General features: G+C 51.8%; 8 protein-coding genes and 2 non-coding genes across 10 annotated transcripts; 5 read left to right on the top strand and 5 right to left on the bottom strand.

The window, feature by feature from the left end:
• The first annotated feature begins 497 nt into the window (after positions 1-497).
• Positions 498-570, top strand: BO97DRAFT_t58. Its single transcript has one exon. It is a non-coding gene; the product is annotated as a tRNA-Thr (tRNA).
• A 1725-nt stretch (positions 571-2295) lies between these two features.
• BO97DRAFT_t59 lies at positions 2296-2368 on the top strand. The gene has a single exon. It is a non-coding gene; the product is annotated as a tRNA-Thr (tRNA).
• Positions 2369-4367: 1999 nt separating this feature from the next.
• On the top strand, positions 4368-7542 carry BO97DRAFT_211068 (putative DUF221 domain protein). The gene is made up of 3 exons (XM_025690568.1): positions 4368-4609; positions 4671-5219; positions 5285-7542. The coding sequence occupies exons 1-3, from the start codon at positions 4529-4531 to the stop codon at positions 7505-7507; spliced, it is 2853 nt and encodes a 950-aa protein (XP_025554558.1). The 5' UTR covers positions 4368-4528; the 3' UTR covers positions 7508-7542.
• Positions 7543-9287: 1745 nt separating this feature from the next.
• BO97DRAFT_384525 (heme-dependent oxidative N-demethylase family protein) lies at positions 9288-11107 on the top strand. Its single transcript, XM_025693430.1, has 5 exons — positions 9288-9459; positions 9506-9650; positions 9901-10124; positions 10194-10694; positions 10817-11107. Exons 1-5 carry the CDS (start codon positions 9349-9351, stop codon positions 11075-11077), a joined length of 1242 nt encoding a protein of 413 aa, XP_025554559.1. The 5' UTR covers positions 9288-9348; the 3' UTR covers positions 11078-11107.
• A 960-nt stretch (positions 11108-12067) lies between these two features.
• On the top strand, positions 12068-12715 carry BO97DRAFT_403397 (CCDC174 family protein). The gene has a single exon (XM_025694723.1). The coding sequence runs from the start codon at positions 12351-12353 to the stop codon at positions 12663-12665; it is 315 nt and encodes a 104-aa protein (XP_025554560.1). The 5' UTR covers positions 12068-12350; the 3' UTR covers positions 12666-12715.
• A 201-nt stretch (positions 12716-12916) lies between these two features.
• BO97DRAFT_431995 (uncharacterized protein) lies at positions 12917-14957 on the bottom strand (the record flags this gene model as incomplete). The annotated part of the gene is made up of 8 exons (XM_025697514.1): positions 12917-13038; positions 13092-13270; positions 13322-13426; positions 13477-13594; positions 13644-13879; positions 13929-14006; positions 14054-14476; positions 14542-14957. 8 exons carry the CDS (start codon positions 14955-14957, stop codon positions 12917-12919), a joined length of 1677 nt encoding a protein of 558 aa, XP_025554561.1.
• Positions 14958-15084: 127 nt separating this feature from the next.
• BO97DRAFT_211106 (uncharacterized protein) lies at positions 15085-15631 on the bottom strand. The gene is made up of 2 exons (XM_025690569.1): positions 15279-15631; positions 15085-15201 (listed from the first exon to the last, which is right to left on the bottom strand). Exons 1-2 carry the CDS (start codon positions 15461-15463, stop codon positions 15144-15146), a joined length of 243 nt encoding a protein of 80 aa, XP_025554562.1. The 5' UTR covers positions 15464-15631; the 3' UTR covers positions 15085-15143.
• BO97DRAFT_211165 (uncharacterized protein) lies at positions 15201-16092 on the bottom strand. The gene is made up of 4 exons (XM_025690570.1): positions 16088-16092; positions 15907-16029; positions 15279-15830; position 15201 (listed from the first exon to the last, which is right to left on the bottom strand). Exons 2-3 carry the CDS (start codon positions 15948-15950, stop codon positions 15521-15523), a joined length of 354 nt encoding a protein of 117 aa, XP_025554563.1. The 5' UTR covers positions 15951-16029; positions 16088-16092; the 3' UTR covers position 15201; positions 15279-15520.
• Positions 16093-17346: 1254 nt separating this feature from the next.
• On the bottom strand, positions 17347-17829 carry nhp6 (high-mobility group nucleosome-binding protein; the record flags this gene model as incomplete). The annotated part of the gene is made up of 4 exons (XM_025696725.1): positions 17347-17379; positions 17439-17560; positions 17619-17714; positions 17769-17829. 4 exons carry the CDS (start codon positions 17827-17829, stop codon positions 17347-17349), a joined length of 312 nt encoding a protein of 103 aa, XP_025554564.1.
• Positions 17830-21565: 3736 nt separating this feature from the next.
• On the bottom strand, positions 21566-22607 carry BO97DRAFT_468340 (centromere protein H). Its single transcript, XM_025699732.1, has 3 exons — positions 22328-22607; positions 22054-22225; positions 21566-21952 (listed from the first exon to the last, which is right to left on the bottom strand). The coding sequence occupies exons 1-3, from the start codon at positions 22503-22505 to the stop codon at positions 21583-21585; spliced, it is 720 nt and encodes a 239-aa protein (XP_025554565.1). The 5' UTR covers positions 22506-22607; the 3' UTR covers positions 21566-21582.
• Positions 22608-22667: the final 60 nt, after the last annotated feature.

Here is a 22667-nt window from a genome sequence, read left to right on the forward strand (position 1 = left end):
ACACAGTCTTTGAACAACTTACCTTGAGAAACAGTGGCAGGTTACCAGAACAAGTGATTCCTTTACTGAAATTTAATTATATTTATTAGGGGCCAGTGAGTGTAATGAATGCTGATCCCCACCGACAATCCCCCTCCCGCTTTCACTCCACTTAAGTGCCCTGCCCTGCGGTGAGTACTGTACTACACACCTTATCCCTATCACAGTAGCACAGAGAATACCTTCCCCGGTACTAATGAACCTCTACAGATCGTCAACCGAAAAAAAAAAAAAAAAAAATTCAATACTGTCCTGGATATTCTCATGTAGTACGGGATAAATTAATTGACTGAATATTGGAGCGTGGAATTGACTTTTCACCTACCCAAGAAAGTAAACCACCCGTGACGCGGCACCATTGACGTCAGCCGTTCTTCGATGAACGCTCCGAACTTACTTTCAGTTTTGGCTTTGTATCTCCCTTCTATACGCATATTCTAGGGAAAAAGATATCCTCCGCTCGCATGGCTTAGATGGTAAAGCGCAGCACTAGTAATGCTGAGATCCTCGGTTCGAGTCCGAGTGTGAGCACTCTTCTATTCTTTTTTTGTGCTGTTTTTGGGGGGTTGGTGGGGTAGGGTTTCCGGGGAATGTAGATTGGGTTTATCATGTGTTTGTTTTTGGAGAGGTACGTGCTGTGGATTTATTCTTTGTTTGTTGGGGAGGGGGTTATATGTCGTGCTTTGGGGTTATGGGAAGGGTCGCTGGGGTATAGATTATGGGGAAAGGGATCTGATGTGGAGAGGTGAGGTGAGCTTGCGGGGCGATGTCCGTGTGGGGGAGGTCAGATGGATTGTGCTGTCTCTGACGTCCACTTCCAGAAGTGTTTCGTGCGAGCAACGCTTGGTTGGGTATTGGATCGTTGCTGGCGACATGGCGATCTGATATGATGTTTGCATGGCGGTGCTTTCGTTCCATTATTAGTCTCTGGCGCGCTTATGGTGGCGAGGAGAGCTATGTTATTCCTCCGATGTAGCTTTCTTATCATCCTGAGTACCTTGAGACCCTCAGGTCTGGAGGTATATGCTTGTCGTTGGGGCGCTTATCTGGGCCCAGTGCCGTGGATGTTTGCTCTATCTCGGTGAGTAGGCCGAGCTTGCGGTTGTGGTGTGATTGTTCGAGAGGCGGAACTGCTCTTCGTAGGGGGGGCTTCTTTATGCTTCTCTCTTCTGCATGCTGCTTTGATCGTGGCGTCTATGATACTGGCTTGGTTTGGCAGTGGTACAGTGACTGTTGGATGTATTGGCCCTACCGGGATGGTCGATTGCGTGAGACATGACAGTGCCGACTGACATATTCTCCTGGTCCTATTGGATGTAACTCGAATGGCGCGAGTCAATCATGGTATGCAGACAGAATTGGCTATCTATCTCGATAGAGAGTATTTTGATGGGAACCTGGTGGACGGGAGGCTCAGTTGGACTACGTGTTTGAGATGTGTTTCGGGGCGTGATGCGGCTGCTCGATGAGGGTGGTAGCATAGAGCATCATCGGCTTGATGGAGCGGGGTTGTGGTCGATGTCTACGGTGTCTTTGTGACCGTTCGGATATATGGAGGGCTGTATCGGGTAGTATGTGATTGAGTAGACTTGAAGACTTACTGATTCGGGGTATGGGAGGTGGCAAGTAAGATGTAGTGTAGAGATTATGTGGAGAGCCGTTGTGTGCCATGAAAGTGCGAAGATGCGGTACAGACAGATTGGTTCCATGACTATGGTGGACTCTGCCTAGCTACGTCTACAAGACAGTGTAGCTGTTGCACATAGTCGGTATTTGAAGGCTAGTGATGGTGTTGGTTGTGCAGCCACCTTTTGCAATTGTCTCGCGCTGGTATAGTCTCCCTTTTTGCGTCCAACTCGGGGAGGGGGGTGTGAAGCGCTTCTCACTGTCAGGTGAAACGGTGGTGGTAGGCCAGCGATATCTCGACTCGACTATCTGAACTCGTTTACGGCCTCAAAGTCGATGGGCAAGTCTTTCCGACGTGGTAGTCATCTGTACTGGCATATATATGTGGGCCAAAGGCACGAATGGATGAGATATACTGATAAAGTGTGGATGTGAGTTCGTACGACGCGCGTACCAGATGGCTCACCAGCCATGGAGTTTCTAGCTGACTGCCATATACAAAGAGCGCCAAAGTAGGGCTAAAGCTGACTGGTGATACTACCTCTCGAAGACCGTACTATAAGCTCAATTGAGCTGATGCGCTTAGTCATGAGCTCTGTAACAAACTTTGGGAAAATTTCCAACCAATCAGCTCGCATGGCTTAGATGGTAAAGCGCAGCACTAGTAATGCTGAGATCCTCGGTTCGAGTCCGAGTGTGAGCAATATACTTTTTGCTTTTGTCTCCTTGCTCCTGGAGCGGGAATCACCTCGTCAAGCTTGCCCGGCAGTTTCACCTGCGCAGCTAGCGCCATGCATACATAAGACATCTCCGTCATCATCCACAGTTGCTCCGCATTCTCTCGAATGACGATGAGTCTTCGGCCCGTTGGTGTTTTTGACCCTCTAGCGCGCCGAGCATTGCGGCAGCCAACCGTTCCTCCTACATGGGCTTCGATTATATTTAGAAGCCCGCGGTTAACTCCGTACCGTGTGAGAACTCGAACGCGCATGCGCTGGACCCTTAGATCTGCACGATCCCTATGGCGCTGTCTCAAACACAACGGACGTGCTCGTATTGCGGGATCTGTTCAGTCCCCTCCACCAGTTAATAGTCTGGTTGTGTGGCAGAAGCCCAAAGGATTGGGCGCTGTAATCGTGAGCGATGGAGGTGTAAATGCGGTCAACACGTGCCCCTTCTCCAAGACTCGGATAAAGTCACCGGGTGTGAGACGCTACGCTTTTGGTTTCCCCAAGCTCTGTTAGCAAACACAGAAGTGGCTCAATGGTAACTCAATCGCACGCCGTGTCCCCTGGTTTGTGGTTATCAGGTCCATACGAATGGAATTCATATGGCGTGTCGATACGTCTAAAGTACACTGTAGAGCGAGTGAAACATCATGGTGATCTAGGAGGATGCGGGGTTCCTTTGAGGCGATATCAGTACTCCAGACGAAGCGTGCTATTGACATCATAGCAAAGCCAATGCCATGATCTGTTGGGATGATATATCCAAATTCAACTTTAGTGTTTTCATCACGCTTGCCGTCCGAATGGTAATGACGGTCATCCGGTCAAGCCGTCGTAGGGTCCTGTGGCTTGATTGTCCTGACCAAGTATAGAAGCAGATGACTCCATCCGCCGGCAATTGACGGCAAGACTTTGATTTCAATTGGATCAGACTCATCAGCGGCCTCCTTCTCAATGTTTATCCATCTGTGCCACAGTCGGGTGTACACCAGCCACACCGGGAGACTCCTCAGTATGGACTCCATGGAGCCCATGGTACGGCACAGAGTGCCTGAAAGAAAGGTTTGGGTGTGGCTCTGCCAATGATCGGAAGTACCGGTTGACGCCTTGAGGGTCAGGAAAACAACTTAACAGGACCCGAGGGTCTGAGACATGCTGCCCTAGTCCCGCATTGGTTGGCCCATTAAAATAGTAGCCCGACAATCTCGCACCCAACCATAGGATCCATAGGATCTTAGTGGAGTCGTTCGCGTTGTTTGGTTTTCAGTTTTCTTCTTTGGCTGCTTTTTGGGGGTTGGTTGCCCTGAAGTTGGGAATTTGGGACGGCGTGAGGGCAAAAGGCCACGCCGGGCGGGTAAACATGAGAAAGTCAAGTAAGTGGGAAGAACGAGGAAGAGGCATAAACTTGATAGAATGGTAGTTATTCATTCTTTGCCATTGCAAAGTGAAGGGAAAATAGTATGTAGCGACAAGCATCTTACATGTACACATAGTCTACCACCGTATAGCATTCAGTCACCAATCAGTATTAGTTAGGACAGTCAGCCATCTCCACTCGGTCAACGTATGCAGTGCTCATCGCGACCTCCGGCTGTCAGAAGTGGAATTGATACATACGTACCGGAGGTACGTCAAGGACGAGTCCAGTCCGGTCCATGCTTTGACTGCCTTTTGGCTCTCTCCTTGCCCCCCAAAAGAGGTCGCACTCGATCCTTCAATGACTGGCTTGCGAAGCGAATCTACGAGAAACGAATCCACCAGCAATTATCCATGTCCATGAGACTGATTGTCAACCCACTAGAGGACGACTAGTGGTGGTGTTGGTCCAGACCCGCCCTCAATCCCGTATCCACTTCTTTCCACTGTACTCTGCTTGTCTCCATTATCACTACTGATTATCATTCTCTCCTCTTCTTTGCCTTTGTCTTCCCACGCGCCCATCTCCGATTTCCTGGTTCAGTTTCACATTCTTCGCCTCACTCACTTTTCTTACTCCTCCGCCCGCCGAGTGCCATCCATCCCACATTCGTTCGTCTCTTTCCTCCTTTCTCATCGCATAGTCGGTCGCTCTCGCTTCACCTCCTCTTTCACCTCTCCCTTCGCTCCGTCGATGCCGCCGCGGCTCAATCAACACCATGCAGTCTAGCGCTCTCTGGCGGCGCGACGACTCCACGGAGCAATTTCTCAAACTCATCCAGGATCCTTTCCACGCCGCCGTATGTTGTGTTTGTCCGAAAATGCTGCATCTGTTCATCGTCTGACTAAAGAGCACACCAGTTTCAAATCAACGCCGTCTGGGCCTCCTTGGCCACCTCCGCTGCCTTCAGTATTCTCCTCGCCCTCCTCTTCTCCCTCTTCAGACCTCGCCACTCCCTTGTGTACGCCCCCAAGGTCAAACATGCGGATCGAAAACATACCCCACCTCCTGTGGGAAAGGGCTTCTTCGCCTGGCTTAATCCTGTCTTGCGCACGAAGGAGCCCGATTTGGTTGAAAGTGTTGGGCTTGATGCCACCATGTTCATCCGCTTTGCCAAAATGTGCCGGAATATCTTCATCTTCCTAAGCTTCATTGGCTGTGGTGTCATGATTCCCTTGAATCTCACGTCGAGCACGGGCGACACTGTCTCCAAGTTTGGCGCCTTTGCGACGATGACGCCGCTTTATGTCAAAGTCAACGCGATCTGGGGTCAGGTCGTTTGCGCCTGGCTTTTCGATATCATCGTGGCTTTCTTTCTGTGGCGAAACTACCAGGGTGTTCTGTCCTTGCGCCGAAAATACTTCAAGAGCGCCGATTATCAGCGCAGCCTCCATGCGCGGACACTGATGGTGCGTGTTGCTCTTTGAGGGCCATTAATCCGGTAGTGCTTGTACTAATCCAATCATAAAAATAGATCACAGATATCCCCCCGTCGGCTCGCTCGGACGAAGGTGTCTTGCGCTTGACGGACGAGGTCAACCCGACCGCTGCCCTCCCTCGAGCAGCCATCGGCCGCAACGTGAAGGAGCTCCCCAGCTTGATCAAGGAACACGAAGAAACGGTGCGACAACTCGAGTCTGTGCTGGCCAAGTACCTCAAGCGACCCGACCGGCTCCCGCCTAACCGTCCGACCATGAGCCCGCATCGGAAAGACAGAAGCGAGCATCCGAGCGGCAAGGTGGACGCCATTGATTACCTAACGAATCGCATCCAGCGGTTGGAAGAAGAAATCCGACATGTTCGAGCTTCTATAGATCGACGAAATGCCATGCCGTTCGGTTTCGTCAGCTGGGATATGATTGAACATGCGCATGCCGTGGCTTATAACGCACGCAAGAAGCACCCTCAAGGCACGACCATTGCGCTTGCGACTCGACCGGACGATCTCATCTGGGAGAATTTGCCGTTGACCAAGAGCGCACGGAGATGGAAGCGATTCCTGAATGCGATTTGGGTGTCAATTTTAACCTTAGTGTATATCGTTCCCAACGGGCTGATTGCTATTTTCCTGTCCAACTTATCGAACCTGGGCCTGGTTTGGCCGGCCTTTCAGACATCGCTCAATGCCAACCCTAAGGTCTGGGCCGCAGTTCAGGGTATTTTGTCTCCAGCTATCACTTCTCTCGTCTACCTCGCCCTGCCCGTCATCTTCCGCCGACTGGCTGTACGAGCGGGCGACGTCACCAAGACATCTCGCGAGCGTCATGTGCTTGGTCGGCTTTACTCGTTCTTCGTTTTCAACAATCTGATCGTCTATTCCCTCTTCGCTGCCGCGTGGACATTCGTCTCGGCTGTTATCGATGCGCAGAAGACGGACAACAACGCCTGGAAAGCTATCCAGGATGGACAGTTCTACAAAAAGATTGTTAGTGCCCTGTGCAATGTGTCCCCGTTCTGGGTGACGTATCTGCTGCAGCGGAATCTGGGTGCCACCATCGATTTGGTTCAGCTGGTCACTGTATTCTGGGTGTGGTTCTCCAAGACATTCCTCTCGCCTACCCCTCGTCAGGCTATCGAGTGGACGGCCCCGCCAGCTTTCGAGTACGCCATGTATTACAATTATTTCCTCTTCTACGCCACCGTCGCGCTCTGCTTTGCCACATTACAGCCGATTGTGCTACCCGTCACTGCGCTCTACTTCGGGCTGGATGCGATGATGAAGAAATACATGCTAATGTATGTGTTTGTGACCAAGACTGAGTCTGGAGGGCAGTTCTGGCGCGTCTTGTTCAACCGTATGGTCTTTGCAGTTATCCTGTCCAACATCGTCATTGCCTTTGTGGCCAAGTCTCAGGGTACCTGGACCATGGTTTACTGCGTGGTTCCGCTGCCGTTCCTGATGCTGGGCTTCAAGTATTACTGCATGAAGAAGTTTGATTCTGAGATTACCTACTACAACCGCGCAAACCTCACGGATGCCGAGGCTCTGGCAGTCAGCAAGCCGAACAAGAAGGCGTCGGAGCGACTCAACGCCAAGTTTGGCCATCCGGCCCTTTACAAGCCTCTTATCACCCCGATGGTACATGCTCGGGCTGCGGAAGCATTGAAGCGTATCTACAGCGGTCGTCTGGCAACGGCCGATACAGAGGGAGAATACTCGGACATTGCCATGGATGCCATGTCGGCTTCCCACCCAGGAAAGTCCATGATGGACGCCACGGGACCGGCACCTTTCGAGGTCGTTCCAGAAAATCATCTGGACTTCTCTTATTTCAAGGATCGGCCAGATTTCCGGGACGAGTTTGGCGGAGGTATCTACGGTCGCCCAGACGATGTATTCACCGAACGCTCACATACACCTCGGAGCGCCTTGGGTGAGTGGTCGCCCACCTCTTCACGCGCCTCATCGCCGACCCCATCGGTACCGTCGCTCTCCGGACTGAAACCACATGATGGTTACGATCCGACGGCCAACGACCACATCCACCCTGCCTTCCGTGTTCCCACACCCTTGGGAGGTGGCGGGCTATATCAGCACCGTAACGAGAGCGAGACGGAGCTTCTGGCGCAAGCACAGCAACCGGCGGTGCCTGAGATGGTGACGCCACTAGACCGTTGGCGGACGAGGGGATACGGTCCTGTCGAGCAGGATGATCCTAGCTTCACCTCGTATGAGCACTACCGGATGCCACGATAAGAAGAAGACGTGTGCATGTATGAATTTGTGATTATTTTGCAGCGACAACGATTCCTAGGTCGTTGAACCATTAGATCTTGGGATGAACTTTTTGGCCTTCTTTCGGGAGGAGGCATGGAGTACAGGAAGCAACGTGCCCACGACTATTTTGTTTGAATATTTGAGCATATGCTGTACATATTACATGAGTAGAAGATTTGCGTGAACAAACAAGAATTTTCTTTGGATCACATGCAGAATTGGAGAGTATGATATAAATCTTGAATCCGAAATTAAAAAATGTACTACAAGGGAACTTGGAAGAAGCTCCCGAATCCACCTTCAGGGACCGAGGAAGCTGACCAATGGAGGCCAGACCCGCAGCTCATCGGCCCTTACTCCGTACTCTCTCTTCATTTCGCCTGGCATCATCCGTCATTCAACCTCCCTCTCTCCATTCCACGCCAACCGGCTTCGATCGCTTCACAGGGCTGCGATGTGGTTGTCTATTTCCAGTCAAGGTAGCTTCGTGACTGCCCAACCAATTGCCTGCGCAACTGAACATCGGCCCACGTTCCTTGCTGCTTGCTCCCCTCACCACTAACGTGCGGAGCCCACCCTCTCGGGTGCCGACGGATTCCTCGTGATCGAATACAACAGACGTTTCCATACCTCACTCCGACGAAGCATATATAAGCCAGCCAGAAGGCAGTATTTTATCGACTGCTACACTCTCCATCGGCTTGTGCCTTCACCCACACCGATGCTCGACCGGCCCTCACCACCATAGATTACGAGTCAACACACCGTCCAACCATTACTTCCATTTCCCTCCTTTTCTTCGACGGACTGCATTCAGCACCACCCAACAGCACCTCCCAGTGATCGATGCAAACCATGGCATGGTACTCGCTCCTACCGCCGGACTTTGTCTATATTGAAAACTGGCTTGTGCGGATCTTTGTCCGTCTCCCCCCGAACTCCTTGCTTACCGCTCTTTACGTCCGTCCAAAACGCCTGAGAACAGCGCGGCTAACAGTTAATCGGTCACATCTAGATCTTCCTCGGCTTCGTCACGATATTTCCTTGGGCCACGCTTCTTATCTTCGATATATGTTTGTACATTTGGCGGATGGTGAAATACGAGTTTCCCCTCGTCGGCGGGCGAGCGAGAGGCAAGCAGCGACCGCGGGCTCCGAGTTTGAATGAGAGACCCGATGGACAGCCGAGGGTTTTGGGGCTGGGGACGGGAGCTCTGGTGAGTGACATCGACGATGGCGGCATAATGAGCGGGGAGAAGTCGAGAAGGAGAGGTGGGGGACTTGAGGGCGACGAAGAAGACTGAGTGCACAGCTGGAGCCCTGGTGTTAAGAGAGCTGCTTGTCTCCCGGTGAGGCTTCTTTCTGGTTCCTTCAATTGAAATAAAGTTCTTGGTGTCTTTGGATGATTAATTTGCTGGCCGATCGGCGACTACTTGGACCTTGTGGAAGGTATATCTTTGTTGGCAGTTGGAGTTTGATATGGTTGACTAACTGTCTAGCTGCATATGTGTGATTGTCCTGTGTATATTGATACCCTGTATATACTTTGATTATATTTATCTATTGAAGTGTCTATCTGGTGAGCTGGAGGTTGCTATCTATCGGCTGGTTGAGCAATCAGCTTACAGCGGAGATGCCAACCAATGGCGGCCCGCGATAGCATGCATTTCATCAAAGGATGAACGTTTGGATGCCCGCATGATAGCGTGGTACTTCTACTGACTGATGCACTGCTCTCGTACCTCTTTCTTTCTCCGAATCTCTCTTCTTTCTAGCTAGTACTACTAGGATTACTGGTATAAGTACCCAGGGATCTGAATAATGGACCTACTGACGTCAAGCTTTGACGCCAGCATCCTCTATGTCGAACAGCATCCCCTCTCAATAGTCTTTCTTGTACTTACTCTTTGGCTTTTCGGCCGATTCATACAAGTAGGCCTCCTTGGCCCTGAGAGACAGCAGAGTTGACAAGAGATAGAGCCGGCGGATTTCTGCGGAAGATGTCATCTGTGAACCAGAGAAAGATGCATACCCACCCATTGAGCCTCTACGCTCTTTCGACTGGGAGACAACCGAGCCAATGCAATTTCGTCCTTTCAAGGCGAAGTATCACCTTACCATGGGTATGCAGCACCATGTTTCATTCTGTTTGAGCATGCCCTAGACTCTTCTTCGGTCTTGCTATACGGGCCCATGCCTCGATAATGCATTACCTTCGCATTGGTGTATGCGCCAGGCTATCATCTAATACATCGATAACGTTTCACCCACTCATTCGCAAGCTCAAGACCATTCCCAATCTTTACCTCAAGCCCACCCCCAATCCCCGTTAAGCATTGATTTTCTCAACAAGATGCTAATACCTCAAACCAGCGCTCTCGACGCTCGACATCTCGACCCTCATCCCCATCGATAAAACCTACAAAGCCCGCCTCGCCTACCGCCAGTCCCTGCTCAGCCGATACCCCTCCGTCGTCATCGGCGTCACGCCCGCCGCCGAACGACAAGGCAGCCTCGCTCACGCGGCCGTGCGCGAACTCTACGAGTTCGTTCTGAGTGTATACCTTCCCACGAGGTACCCTGGGGTTTTTGATCTCGTAGACGGCGACGATGAGCCCAAGAGCATCGCATGGGCATCCAGCACCAGCGCCAGTTCCTACAGAGAGCAAGTACATGCGTTACCCAAAAAAGAGACTAAACCCCGATACCTCCTCAACAGAATCACCAACCGTCTCATCCCAGCAAGATCCCCCAGCTCGACGCGCGAAGCCCTCGAGACGCTCGGCACGGTCGTGGACGAGGATTTCCTCGTCTTATTGCCTATCTCGCGGATTGAGTCTCCAGCTGTTGGTGGTTCCGATGGGGAAAAGAAGGAGGAAGAGGAAGAGGAAGAAGGCGAGTACACCCTGCAAGCGTATACGACCTTCTACCCGGCTGGGTTCGACACGCGGGAGAAGCTCGGCCGCACGCTATCCGCCATCCATGATCCCGTGCCGCGGTACAAGGAGAAGTTAGAGAAGAGCATGGATCGGTTCTTTGCGAAGTTGGAGATCGGGCGTTGCGTGCAGCGCGTGAATTGGAGCGTCACCACGGGGACGGAGCTGTTTGCTGCGTTTGGGGGCGTTCATGGGGATGTTAAAGGGGAGGGGGAGGGGAGGAAGGAGGGGGTGTTGAGGGAGGAGGATTTGGATGTTGATGATGTATGCTCCCTTCTTCCTTTCATTCTATCGTTCCGGTCTGGTTGTTTTGAGTCTCATTTTAGGTGTTGAGTAGCGCTGACGAGACACAGACGTTCCTGCGCTGCGAGCGCCAGACGCTGCATCGACTTCCCCAGACCAGGGCGTTAGTGTTCACCTTCCATACGTACACATATCCCATCCAGACGATCAAAGAGGAAGGTCTTGGTGAGGAACTGGCGCAGGCGATCGACGGGTTGAAGGAGGGCAGTGTGCCGGAGATGTGGTGGTATAAGAGAGGGGCGGCTTGGGGTGATGCAGTCAAGGCGTATCTTCGAGGTAAGCCCAACAGCGATGATATAGGAGCCTCCTAATGTTGAATCTACGCCTGTCTTGGTTAGTCCTTTTTCTTCTTTTTTTCTTATCTGAGTAGCTCAAAACTCGTTCTGTAGCTCTACACGTACTGTGCTTGAGTCGACACCGCAAGGCACCATTTTCTGCCACCGCCTAAAACGAACAGTTTCGCGGACCAGTTTCTGGCCGCTGTTCGTGCTTAAATCCGCTTAAATCCGTGGTTTTTTCCCCGAGGTCGCGAGCGTTCTGCCCATATGAGCGGTGAGTGAGGCGGTAGCCAGCAGCAATTCCTCTATCGGCCGCCTACCTATATTCTTATCGAGCAGCATCCAGACTATCTATCATCCACACCAGACTGATTTCATCTAACCTCACCTCAACACCTAATCCACCAACCCAAACCAATCACAACCTCACGACCCAGCCGAACCCCCCAAACGACAGAAAGAGAAGATGTCCAACCAATCCGCCCTCTACGGCCAACCCCGCAAAAAACCCGCAACATCAACAACCACCAAAACCAACAGCACCACCGCGCCCCCCTCCAGCTCAACCCTAGCCTTCACAACCACGCTTTCCAACCTCATCGCCCAGAACCATCCTTCCTCTTCCCCTTCAGGTTCAGCCCAACCCCAAACAAACAACAAACCCAGCACAACAACCGGCCGCCCCCGCCCCTCGAAACACAATAAGCCAGATGACATCTTCTCGCGCCCGAACCGCGGGGCCCAGAAGCGCGCGGCGCGGGATCTTGACGACCGGGACGACGCTTACGCACAAACACAGACACAAGGACAAATACACCAGCAAAGCAAGGATCTAGGCGGGAAGGTCGAGGAGGCGGTGCTGCAGCGCTCGAAGAGGCGATTGGCGGAGAAGGCGCGCGTGTATGAGGATTTACGGCGGGGGTTGTATCTTCTTGGTTCTGATGATGAATCTTCTTCAGAGAGGGAGGGGGAAGGCGAGGGGGAGAGGTATCTGCGCGGGTTGAGGCGGAGGGAGAGGGAGGGGTTGGTTGATTTTGATCGTCTTGCTCATGACTCCTCTCTCAGGGACGGGGAGGAAGAGGGGGAGAATGATGATGATGATGATGATGCGTCGATCGTATCGTATGAGGATGAACTCGGTCGCTCGAGAAAGGGTACCAGGGCTCAGGCGGCTGAGGCCGCTAGATTGAAACACTCAGAAACAGAGGAAGGGGAGAGGTGGCGCCCCGCTCGTCCTGAGAATCTCATCTACGGCGTTACCGTCCAGAGCGAGGCCTTCCAGCCTGACACTGCTGTCGCGGATCATATGGCTTATCTGGCTAAACGCCGGGATCGCTCTGCTACGCCGCCGGAGGAGACGCACTATGATGCTGAGGCTGAGGTGCGTAATCGCGGTACCGGGTTCTATGCTTTTTCGAAGGATGAGGAGACGAGGAAGCGACAGATGGAGGAGTTGCGTGCTGCGAGGGAGGAGACGCAGCGTGAGAGGGAGGAGAAATTGCGGAGGCGCGCTAGGAAGGAAGATGCTCGGACGGAACGCATGAAGAAGGTGGAGGAGCTGCGCTCCAAGAGGCGCGCGGAGTTGTTCCTTGCGGGGCTTGGCGATGTCGGCGTTGTTTGATTGCATCTTTTACTATGTTCTGTGATTATCTGCCTTTTACTTTCCCGGCGCTGTGTTGCTTGTTGAGATAAGATACCCATGGTTAGAATTCAATCAAAATGATATGCACACAACACATCAAGGCCACCGAGTAATCAAAGGGTATCATTGCCTGGTCTGAAACCAGCCTTATGTATATATAACTATAACAAGTCCAACTATGGTAAATCGGACAATCAGCAGGAAACCTCCGATTAAGCTCTTAGTGGTCATCAATCATAAGTCGTCAAAAATTTGTTTGATTGGAAGCTCATCATCCCACTGCTATTCGCTCGATGGACGCTATCCATGTGATGTGCAAGTTCAGCGATAGTTTCCATAAAGCCCTGCGCATCTGCGCCCAGTCAGTCAGCAGTCTCTCACAGCAAATACAGCACAGATACGTACCCGAACGATGCGTAAATCTGAGGACATGCTCTCCTTTAGCCGTCTGAGGTGGCGTATAATCGGGGAAGGTGAAGATGCTCCGACGAATCCCCCTCAGCACGACTACCTTGGGCTCGGTATGACGAATCCAGCCCGGATTAACGATGTGCTCTGTGATAAAGGCCGTCCAGACCGGTGATCTAGATCATGTTAGCCTCAGACCATAGTAGGCGTGATCTGCCGCGACCTACCGCTTCAATTCCCCTTTGTGGACCGATGCCTGGAGCCGCACGGCGCCAGATACCTCATCCCTGTATACACGTAACGCATGGAGAAAGTCATCATCCACGATTTGTCTGATATCGTTAGATTCATCATTGTTCATTGGGGAGAAAGTTTGACCTACCCTCCGAAGAGTTCTTCCTCCTGCGCCAGCTCGTAATCGCGGATACTCTCCACGGCCACGGGACGTCCGGAATCTTGCGATCGAAGCGCCAAGAATGTGCAGAAGAAGATCACCATTTCTACTGTCTGATTAGCTAAATCATGCTGAAGTGATAGTCAAACGCGTACGTTCAATGGTGCTGAATTTGAGGTTGGCCCACAGGACCAGTTCGCTGCCCCCGCGCCGGCGTCGGCACAATTGTAAGCAGGAGTCGACACGGACGATCTCGAGCATATTCAACGGTAAGATGAAATACTCATTGGACCGGGCAGAGCGACGGGCTTTGCACACAATGCGTGCGCGATGGTCTTCGTCTCGCAGGTACAAGCATACTCTGAGATCCGTCTCGCCGTTGAAGGCTCTACTGCCTGTCAGCCTAATTCTCAACTGAGACGAGGGGATGCAACACTCACAGTTGGAACAACTCGTCGAATCCTTCGCTTTCGAGCCATGCTTTCGGATTGGCCTTTGGTTCCCCTAAACACTCGGAGCTGCAGCTTGTTAGCAAATTTCCTCGCTGTTATGACTATCGTCTCACCTTTCGCCTATATAGGGAATAGGCGTGTTCGTGTGTTCGTCCAGGAACACTCGCCGGGCCCAATGGTCCCCGACGACACTGGAGCTGGTGGAGTGACTAGTGGCAGTCGTGGTAGAAGGCGAGTCCGGGGCATCAGGGGCCGAGGGGGGAATGTCGGAGAATGTGGCGGATGAAGCCGACGTGGGCGACTGAGGCCCATGGTGAGACGGACGAGCTCGCTCATACGATCTCCGAGTGCGGGGGCGTCGATCACTGACCGGGCTGCCAGGTTCGGTGCTGGTATTACTGCTGCTACTGCTGCTGGAGGAAGGCGAACTCAGAGACAAGGAGCCAAGCTGTGACGCAACTTGAGACTCCTGCTGAACCAACAAACTGTTGAGGTTGCGGCGCAGAGAGGACATGAGACGATCGTCGGGGGCATTACTACATCCATTACGACACATGAGTCAATTGATAAGGGGAAGAAGAAGCCGCATGAGAGAACGAACCCCTTCATCAGAGCCTCCAAGTCGGACAGAAAGGCCTTATACTTGGCTAGGCGGGTGGACAGTGAATCTTGCGACTGCTCCCGGAAGAAAGCACAAAGAACGAGCCATGTCCGCCTGTACATCTCCCGGCTGGAGCCTCTGCGCCCCTCCAGGTCTCCGAAGAATTCGACAACATCTTCGAGCGTGTACTTCAAGCTTGTCCGGACCAGCTCCAGGTCGGGCTGGATGGCGTGCAGGTTGCGCCGATAGGTTCGATTGCGCGTCAGATCCTCGAGATTCTTGAGCGAGGTGCTAATCGCATAGAGATCGGCAATGAGACTGGTGATCTCCGTCGAATGCTCCGGCAGAGGGTCGCGAAACAGACGAAAGCCAGCAGCCACGTCCTCTGCATTGTCGGCAGATGTGCGCAGGGCCATGGTGAACGGTCACTTATGGTAGTCCATGCATATATGTATGTCTATGGGGACCTTCCGCTGTATGGTAGGGGCAGAGAGGTAAGGAAGCAATAGACTTCCACCAAATAGACACCCGCGGCTCACTATAGCTGCTCGACGATTTATATGAAGATCCCGGCAGGGGGAGATCAACCAATCCAAGGGAAATTACGGGATAGGGCAGTAGATACACCGGGGGAGGGGCAGTGGGAGACAACTCAGTAGACTGCAATGCTGGAGTCAGAAAGGAAACCTCTTATCGGTGGGATCTTCCCTGGGATGCATGTCGATTGGAGTTCTCACCAAACAAATCGATGGATGAAAACCAGTGGAGGGATGAGAGGATTGGAGTCTCGCCCAAGGGTAAACCGGGCAAAGGCGCAACTCGCACCACACGCAGAGACACTAGCACAAGCACAAGCACGCAAACACAGACGAAAGGGAGAATGTCGAATTCGAGTCAGACAGGGTTTTCTGATCTCGATCATCCGCACAAAGGAAGGAATGCAGAACAAGAATCCCCCGCGGGTGGGGCTAAGTTCAGTCTAGTTTATGGCCGGGCGGAATGGTAAGTAGTAGTAGTTAGTTAGTTTGCGGCTCTTGTCGGACGGACAGACCGGCACTGGAGCCAGAAACCAGTAGCCAGAGACCGACAGACCGACAGATAGATTGTCTGTCTTGTCTAACGATTGTAACGTGCCTCGATTTTCGAAGGGGGGGGGGGGACCATTGACGTGTTCATGCGGCGGCGACGGGCAAAAGCCAATAACGGGCGGTGGAAATACATGGCGGGATGGAGCGATGGGATGGTGGAGGGGAAAATGAGGGAGAAGACGCGGAGAGGCCGTGGTGTGACTTTATCCTTGAGTGGTGATACGAGCAGCAGCGGTGGGAGTCGCTTATTCCAGAGCGACAAGGAGTGTCTTCATACCCTTTGCAGTCCGACAGTGCAGCAGAGGCCACACTGTCTGTCATATAATGAAGCACTGAAAGCAAAGCAAATGAGACCCGGACTAGCCACCACTCAATCAAATCATTGTGTGCGTGTGTATGTCTGTCTGTCTGTCGGTTGTCTGTCTGACTTGCAGATGAGGGGAAGAAGTAAACCTTACTGTAAAAAGAGAGAGTCTCCGAGATCCCTGTCCAGTCACGGGATCCAGGAAGGATGACAACTGAATCTAATCGTCGTTAAAGTTTGGCGCCGACGGCTTCATTGCACTGCATGGGGATTCCTAACGGCGAAGCTTGCCCCGCGACAGTCTCAGAGGCCGAAACTGAGATAACTAATCGATATCGCTTGAATCGATAGGTGCAGTTGTGAATAGTAACAGCTGTACTCTGCATCATAGCTATGGGTCATAACGAGCATGCGGATATAGGAGGGATTGTTGAACGGAGACAGTAGCGACCAAAGACAATCGACCAAGTTAGATGACAGAACAACAATAGTCTCAAGCAAGACAAGACAAGTAGTCTTGTAGATATGTATAGGACTCGATCGAGGTTCACCTCTGACAAAGGCTGATGTCATGCATGCATATACTCGACCTGATTTGCCGTCGCTTTGGGCAGAGATACATGATCATTTACAGCCAGACATCCATTGAAAAGTAAGAGCACCATCTAGTCAACTATAACCGTGATCCTGCAGTGCATGGACAAGTCCTACGGGGCATGCCGATAAAAGGTGTAGCCTGAGGCATAACGACCCATAAGCACCAGGCATTCAGGCATTCAAACACCCAGGCACCCAGGCACACAGGCAGTCCGGAGATATCGGAGAAGTGAACGCGTCGAACACGTCTGGTAAACAAGCTGTCGCCCCGCGTCGCCGTCACCGGCGGGAGCTTGGGCCAACTCCTGCAAGGGAAGTTCTTCCAGATTCACCAGAACCCCCCATGGAAGCACCCCTGCGTCTCAGATGTGGGTTTAGATCTTACACTAAGTTATACCTAACCAGGAGAGCTGATAAGCAATCCCACAAAGGCGCAGGAATCAATGACGCTTAGGTGAGGATGCGGTTGATTAAGCTATTATACAGCAGTCTTATGCTGACCTCACACCTTCTGCAGCTTCATTTCGATATGTCATCATAGACGCTCAAATCAAGTATCCTCGTAGCTCTGGGAATCAGCGCCGGGACTCCTCAATTCAAGTCAAATGTGTCCGAAAGCCGCCAGTCCGTACAGTAAACATTTCCCATTGATATCCTTCATGAACAGAAAAGCAAGGAGAGAGGAAACAACCACCGTCATCCGTACCAGAAGCCGTTGAGTAGATAATAGGATATAGAAAGCCACAAATACACGTCACACGAGAAAAGACACAAACGCCAGGGGGTCCACACAAAAGACCTAGGGGACAGGGGAGCTTAAGAGGACTCCTCATCCTCCTCAGCAGCAGCCTACACCAGTGCTGTCAGTACCGAGTGCGGGGAGCATGCGATTTCCAAGCGCGACTTACCTGGTAGCTGGCCTTCTCGTCTTCGTAACGCTTCTTGTCGGCAGCGGCCTTCTCCTCGTAAGGACGGCGATCCGTGTCGTTCAGGGCCTTCCACCTCTCTCCGAGCATCTTGCCAACCTGACCTGGAGGAATATTAGCAACGGGGTACAAGTTATCATCGGCACTGTGAGCCATTCTTACCGAAAGAGATGCCAGGGTTGTCCTCGCGAACCTTTTCACGGTTGTCGTTGGCGAAGAACATGTAGGCAGAGAGACCACGCTTGGGAGCGTTGGGGTCTAAAGCAACAAGTCAGTCATAGCATGGGACAATGGGGGAACACGAATGCTTACCCTTCTTCTTACGCTCAACACCACGACCCTTAGTCTTGCGAGTAACCTTCTCCTTGGGCATTTTGAAAATTGAGGTCTGTGGGCGGGGATAGTTGTTAGAAGATGATCAAATTGGGACGGATCAGATGAGACGCTCGCAAGAAAAGCAGATGAGGGCGATGCAGATAGCTATATGCAATAGAACGACAGAGAAAGATAGGTAGTGAACGAAGGCAGAGGTGAATAGCAGCGCGCGTAGAGCAGAGGGTGGAGGGAGAGCGTTGCGTCAACCCGTGTTTTGCGCGCACCCAAAGAGCGATCGCGGTCGCAAGTCAAACGACACCAAGAGGAAAAGGCGCGCAGACAAGTGACTTACCTGACTATTGAGTCAGTAAGACGGCGAACAACAACAAAAGAGAATCAGCACAAAAAGACTGTGGGGGAATCAAGAGAGCTTAGGGTCAGCTCAGGGTTGCTGGGAACTATAAGAGTGCTGTTGCAGAGAGCGCGACAGCGAGATCGCGCAACTCCGGAGAGAAAACCAAGGGAAACGATGATTTGAAAAAGCAATCAGAATGGAAGAAAACGGGAATAAAGGAGAAAATCAGATTATGTTGGTGTGGAGGAAACAGTGCTCGAAAGGCGGAATGTTTATAGGGGCCCTACCGATGCGGTTATGTGCAGTACTTTTTGTATGGGGAGAGAGAATTGTATGGGAGAAGAGTAGGTAGAGAGAGAGTGGTGAGTGAGGGAGTGAGTGAGGGAAAGAGAGAGAGAAAGAGAGGGGAGAGTAGTAGTAGTAGGAGAAGAGAGAGAGAGAGAGAGGGAGACGGGAAGGCGGGCGGGCCATTACCTACCTAACCTACTCTGCCTACCTCACCCTCTCAGTTCTTGGGAAGGGGGGAAGTGGGCAGCACAGCAAGGGAAACAACCGCTCTCTGCCGGCTGCGACTGGCTGGTCGGCTGCTGGAGAATGGTTGGTATGGTTCCATACCCGTCATGTCCTGTCATTTTTCCACCCTCCCCTGCGATTCTCCGCTGCCGCATTTTGGCTGACCTCACAACGCTTTGTCTGAGCAACTTGAGTGGTCTGCAGGGTTGCAGTGCTCCTTTCAGCAAATTCAATTGAAGACCACGCCCATGGTCCATTCCACCTCTCACTTGCTGGTGGAAGGAAAAGGTGGGTGCTGAGCATCGCACCTGATGCAGCTCCACTGCCACCTTCAGTATGGTTTTTTACCGAACGCTTCTCATACCCCATTGTGCGCCACTCTGGAGTGGGTAATTGACCTAGGGTAAAATACATAGCCGTATGATGGAAAGAGAGCTCCATGGTGTATCCGATTACCAATGCTGTAGTACTGAGTACCGTACTGGAAGCTACCAATACAGTACTCAGTACAGATGTCCATACATCCAGCCAGCGTGGAGGGCAAGACGCTCAGGGAGCAGCGACTGCTACTAATCTGGCAGCGCTCAGTCGTACTTCCACACCGCGCGCGATTGCCCCAATCCGTGTGCCATTGAGGGACTTTCTTCGTCGGCGCTTCTATTTGCATCTAGTCTTGGGAGGATCTGCGAAGGCGCGGATATAATCAGTATTCTCAAAATATTTTGGGTCGCAGTCTGTCTCAAATGGTTTACCCATAGGCTGGTTGCATTTATTGAGCTATTTCGATCTGCTTGTAACCACTGCAAAAGGCTCGACTGCTCTCTGTACAGTACCTCGGTGGAAGCAATCTACGGCCGAGCTGGCGCGATCTCCATGGAGAGAGATTACATCCGCGTCGATAATTCTCCGCGTTATCCTGCCATAAATTCGGTGCCTGCTTCATTCGGGGTAAGGTCTAGCCCTGCAAAGCACTAGACCAAGGCATTGTACGTACACAACTCGCGCTGTCTCCCCGCGCGTATTCTACTGGTGCTATCGATCGCAGGCTTCGTCGACCCGATGGCTACTGCAAATATCTAGACTACACCGTCTGAAGGTCATTAGATTGCGAGGTATATCTACTAAACATGACCCAAGCGCTATAAGGAGTCGTATGATGTGGAGACCTTACTGCACTCCTTGCACATTTGGCCTTTTATCGGTCGATGTACCTACTGTGTATGCCACTGACTGAGTCGAGGATGGCTGGCCCATGGCAGTGCTGAGGTAGTCGTGGTAGCAGAGTCTAGTGGCACTAAGAAGCGCTCCTGTTCTAGCATAGGCCGCCTCTCCCAATGAACGGCGCGAAGAGACTGCAACTGTGATGCAGTGGTGATAACAGGAGCACTATGATCAACTAATTTAATCACAATGATCACTCCGGCGACTCCAGGTAGGCTAGGTAGGCGATTGCTCGGTATCAGCTCTGAAGTAAGCATTATTGATTGGAACCTCCTGATTAGTGCCAACTTCCCTTCCAGTTGCCATTATACCAGTCACAAACCACTCATACTTGGCGATCATCTATTGTTCTGTGCCCGGTTTTGGCGACGAGTACTGCTCAGTCTGGTCAATTGAGGCTGCAGGTAGGATTCACCCGCTCGCACAAGTTTCCTGTATAAGTAAAGACATTCCTTTGCTGTTTAATCTGGTTTTTCGGACTTATGTATCGCATCAGCAAGCTCGGAGTAGGCGGAGTCTCGGTGTATGTATAAGAGAATCCTTTTCCTTAAAAGTAACAAGCCATTGAGGCGATGAATGAGTGGATTGAAGGCTTTCGCCGATGGTGCGACCACTCCGGTCGTATGCCGAGATTATTTGAAGCTCATTCAGTATTGCCGAAGCCCAAAGAAACAAATATAGGCGGGTTGCAGTGATCTATTGTGAGGGTTGCATAGAGTACTAGGAGAGCGAGAGACTTGAGAAAGAGGGAGAGAGAGATCAACCTCAGCTTCCGGCGACGTCCTGCACCTGCGCAAATGCCACCACATTCCGCAGTGCAAACAACATCCGAAAGTTACAGACAGTATCGGCAAAATACTGGATCCGCGTACTATGTACAACCTTTGAGAGTATGTATTGTAACTGAAGCAGCTGCGCGCCTTGCCCTGTAAGTAATTCTCAATTCTCAGTCAGTCATAGTGAGGGGGTCATTGATTCCGTTGCTTGGGTCTACCGTTCGAGGTGGAAACGCCGGCCTCTCTTTGGTTTGTTCAGTTCCTTCGCTTTCCCACCCCCCTCCCTCTACCTACTCCTAACTAGGCTCTGAGCAAATCTCCTCTGCTCACATGCAAAATTTACGCTGGCCCGATTTTGGCGGCTTTTTCTCTTTCCTTTCCTGCAGTGACTGCGACCGCCCCAGCTCAACTGTCAGTTTTCCCTCTTGTCTCTTTGTTTCGGTCTCCTGCAAGGGTTCCCTCACCATTATGGATGGGCTTGGGTTACCGTTTGCAGGCTTTTGCCCCTAAGTACACCAGTCAGCCAGCCCACCGTATGACGAAGACTCGGTAGTTTGCCTTCGCCCAAGGTGGGCCATGATGTCACGTGGGTCACACCACTCAGTCTACTCTGTATTCTTCACACCTCCATCCTCAGCGCCACTAGGTGCTAGTCGAGCACTGTACTCCCGTAACTTCGTCAGACTTCCCTAAGATCGTCCTGCCGAGTCTTACTAATCAGTTACTATCGTCCGGAGCGGACTTTTGAATTCGCTCAGTCAGATCACTTCGATCGATCAGATATGTCGCATGCGAGACATGGGACCGTAAAAATCTTGCCATCTGCCACTGCGCGATGGTCAATCAACCATTCATCAAGGGTATAAGCTTTCCTTCCGTAACGCCTGATCCAAGTAACGCTAGAAAAACAACCCCCTTCTGTCCGTCGTAGTTACAGTATCATACATCAATCGTCAGACTCATCTAAAACCAAGGCTGTGAGCGTTTCGTCTTCAGCCCAGTTGACTTCGCTCCCTACCACCATAGCACTTGCGATACTTTTCATCACCTCCCATCTCGCTTTGCTTTTGCGGTGATCGGTTTCCAATTGCTCGAGCTGCCCCTGGAGCTCCGGGTCATCAAGGTCCTCCTTCCAGGATTCATCATCCTCCCTGAGCGACAATAATTCGCGGACCAGCTCTTGATTCTTCTGGTGGAGCTGAATATTCTCTACCTCCAGCCCCGTGAGCTTTCGAAAAGTCGCCGTCTGCATAGCATTTAGATTTTCATGCACGATAGAGAGCACATCGCGACGATTGATCAGCCGGAAAAGAACCCTACGGCTTGTTAGCGGAGACGGGCGACAGGACGTCGAAGCAAGAACGGTAGGGTAGGGCTGGTGAAGCACGGAGGAACATATCGGAAGAAGCAAAAATACCTTTCGGCTGGAGTGGTGGCTTTCAGATGAACGGCTTTTAGGGCAGGATCAGTCATAAGAACAGTTCCCACAGCCTTTCTCCTGACTGTGTAGGTGGCTCTCGCCTCCAGTAGCTCGCGTTCCGCTATGGCTAGTTGCTCTTCAGCATCATCACCCGAGAGCAGATCTGTATCTATGGGAAATTATTAGTAAACAGTGCACAGTGCGATGGGATACGAGTAGATAAGAAGCATAGAAAAAGAAGGAGACGGGTTAGTTATGCGCGCAGATATACCTTGCTCAAGTAGTGCCTTTTCCAGTTGCTGTTCCTGGATCTGGTGATAAAGCTGCAGGATCAAAGCCTCCTTGTCCGACAACGATACCGTATCGCGTGGATCATCGGTCGCAAGATTCAACAAAGCCAGCTCACCTGGCCCCAGGTGAGGGAGGGAAGGGGATTTTTCAGATGTCATGGAACGAGGCCTCGTGGCAAGTCGGAGAAAAGAATTCTCGTGTGATGCTTGCTTGTTCCAGGCTTTTGTCTTCCAGCGTTCTTCTCTCCGTTTGGATGAAAGGGAAACCAATCTTGAAGATCGACGACCGTCCAGATGCTGGGCTGGCTTAAGGGCGGTGGA

Source organism: Aspergillus homomorphus, assembly GCF_003184865.1.
Source record: "Aspergillus homomorphus CBS 101889 unplaced genomic scaffold BO97scaffold_5, whole genome shotgun sequence".
NCBI classification, from domain to species: Eukaryota; Fungi; Ascomycota; class Eurotiomycetes; order Eurotiales; family Aspergillaceae; genus Aspergillus; species Aspergillus homomorphus.

What these genes read in the sequence shown, in the direction of transcription:
- BO97DRAFT_211068 (XM_025690568.1), top strand. Translation starts at nt 4,529, where the DNA reads ATGCAGTCTAGCGCTCTCTGGCGGCGCGACGACTCCACGGAGCAATTT. An exon ending in AGGATCCTTTCCACGCCGCC is followed by an intron (nt 4,610 to 4,670) that starts GTATGTTGTGTT and finishes AGAGCACACCAG; the next exon opens with TTTCAAATCAACGCCGTCTG. An exon ending in TCCATGCGCGGACACTGATG is followed by an intron (nt 5,220 to 5,284) that starts GTGCGTGTTGCT and finishes TCATAAAAATAG; the next exon opens with ATCACAGATATCCCCCCGTC.
- BO97DRAFT_384525 (XM_025693430.1), top strand. Translation starts at nt 9,349, where the DNA reads ATGGACCTACTGACGTCAAGCTTTGACGCCAGCATCCTCTATGTCGAA. An exon ending in TTTTCGGCCGATTCATACAA is followed by an intron (nt 9,460 to 9,505) that starts GTAGGCCTCCTT and finishes GACAAGAGATAG; the next exon opens with AGCCGGCGGATTTCTGCGGA. An exon ending in GGGAGGGGAGGAAGGAGGGG is followed by an intron (nt 10,695 to 10,816) that starts GTGTTGAGGGAG and finishes GACGAGACACAG; the next exon opens with ACGTTCCTGCGCTGCGAGCG.
- BO97DRAFT_403397 (XM_025694723.1), top strand. Translation starts at nt 12,351, where the DNA reads ATGGCTTATCTGGCTAAACGCCGGGATCGCTCTGCTACGCCGCCGGAG.
- BO97DRAFT_211106 (XM_025690569.1), bottom strand. Translation starts at nt 15,463, where the DNA reads ATGATCGAGATCAGAAAACCCTGTCTGACTCGAATTCGACATTCTCCC. An exon ending in TTCATCCATCGATTTGTTTG is followed by an intron (nt 15,202 to 15,278) that starts GTGAGAACTCCA and finishes CCAGCATTGCAG; the next exon opens with TCTACTGAGTTGTCTCCCAC.
- BO97DRAFT_211165 (XM_025690570.1), bottom strand. Translation starts at nt 15,950, where the DNA reads ATGACAGACAGTGTGGCCTCTGCTGCACTGTCGGACTGCAAAGG. An exon ending in GCACTGTCGGACTGCAAAGG is followed by an intron (nt 15,831 to 15,906) that starts GTATGAAGACAC and finishes TCAAGGATAAAG; the next exon opens with TCACACCACGGCCTCTCCGC.
- BO97DRAFT_468340 (XM_025699732.1), bottom strand. Translation starts at nt 22,505, where the DNA reads ATGACATCTGAAAAATCCCCTTCCCTCCCTCACCTGGGGCCAGGTGAG. An exon ending in AAAGGCACTACTTGAGCAAG is followed by an intron (nt 22,226 to 22,327) that starts GTATATCTGCGC and finishes AATTTCCCATAG; the next exon opens with ATACAGATCTGCTCTCGGGT. An exon ending in GCCACCACTCCAGCCGAAAG is followed by an intron (nt 21,953 to 22,053) that starts GTATTTTTGCTT and finishes AACAAGCCGTAG; the next exon opens with GGTTCTTTTCCGGCTGATCA.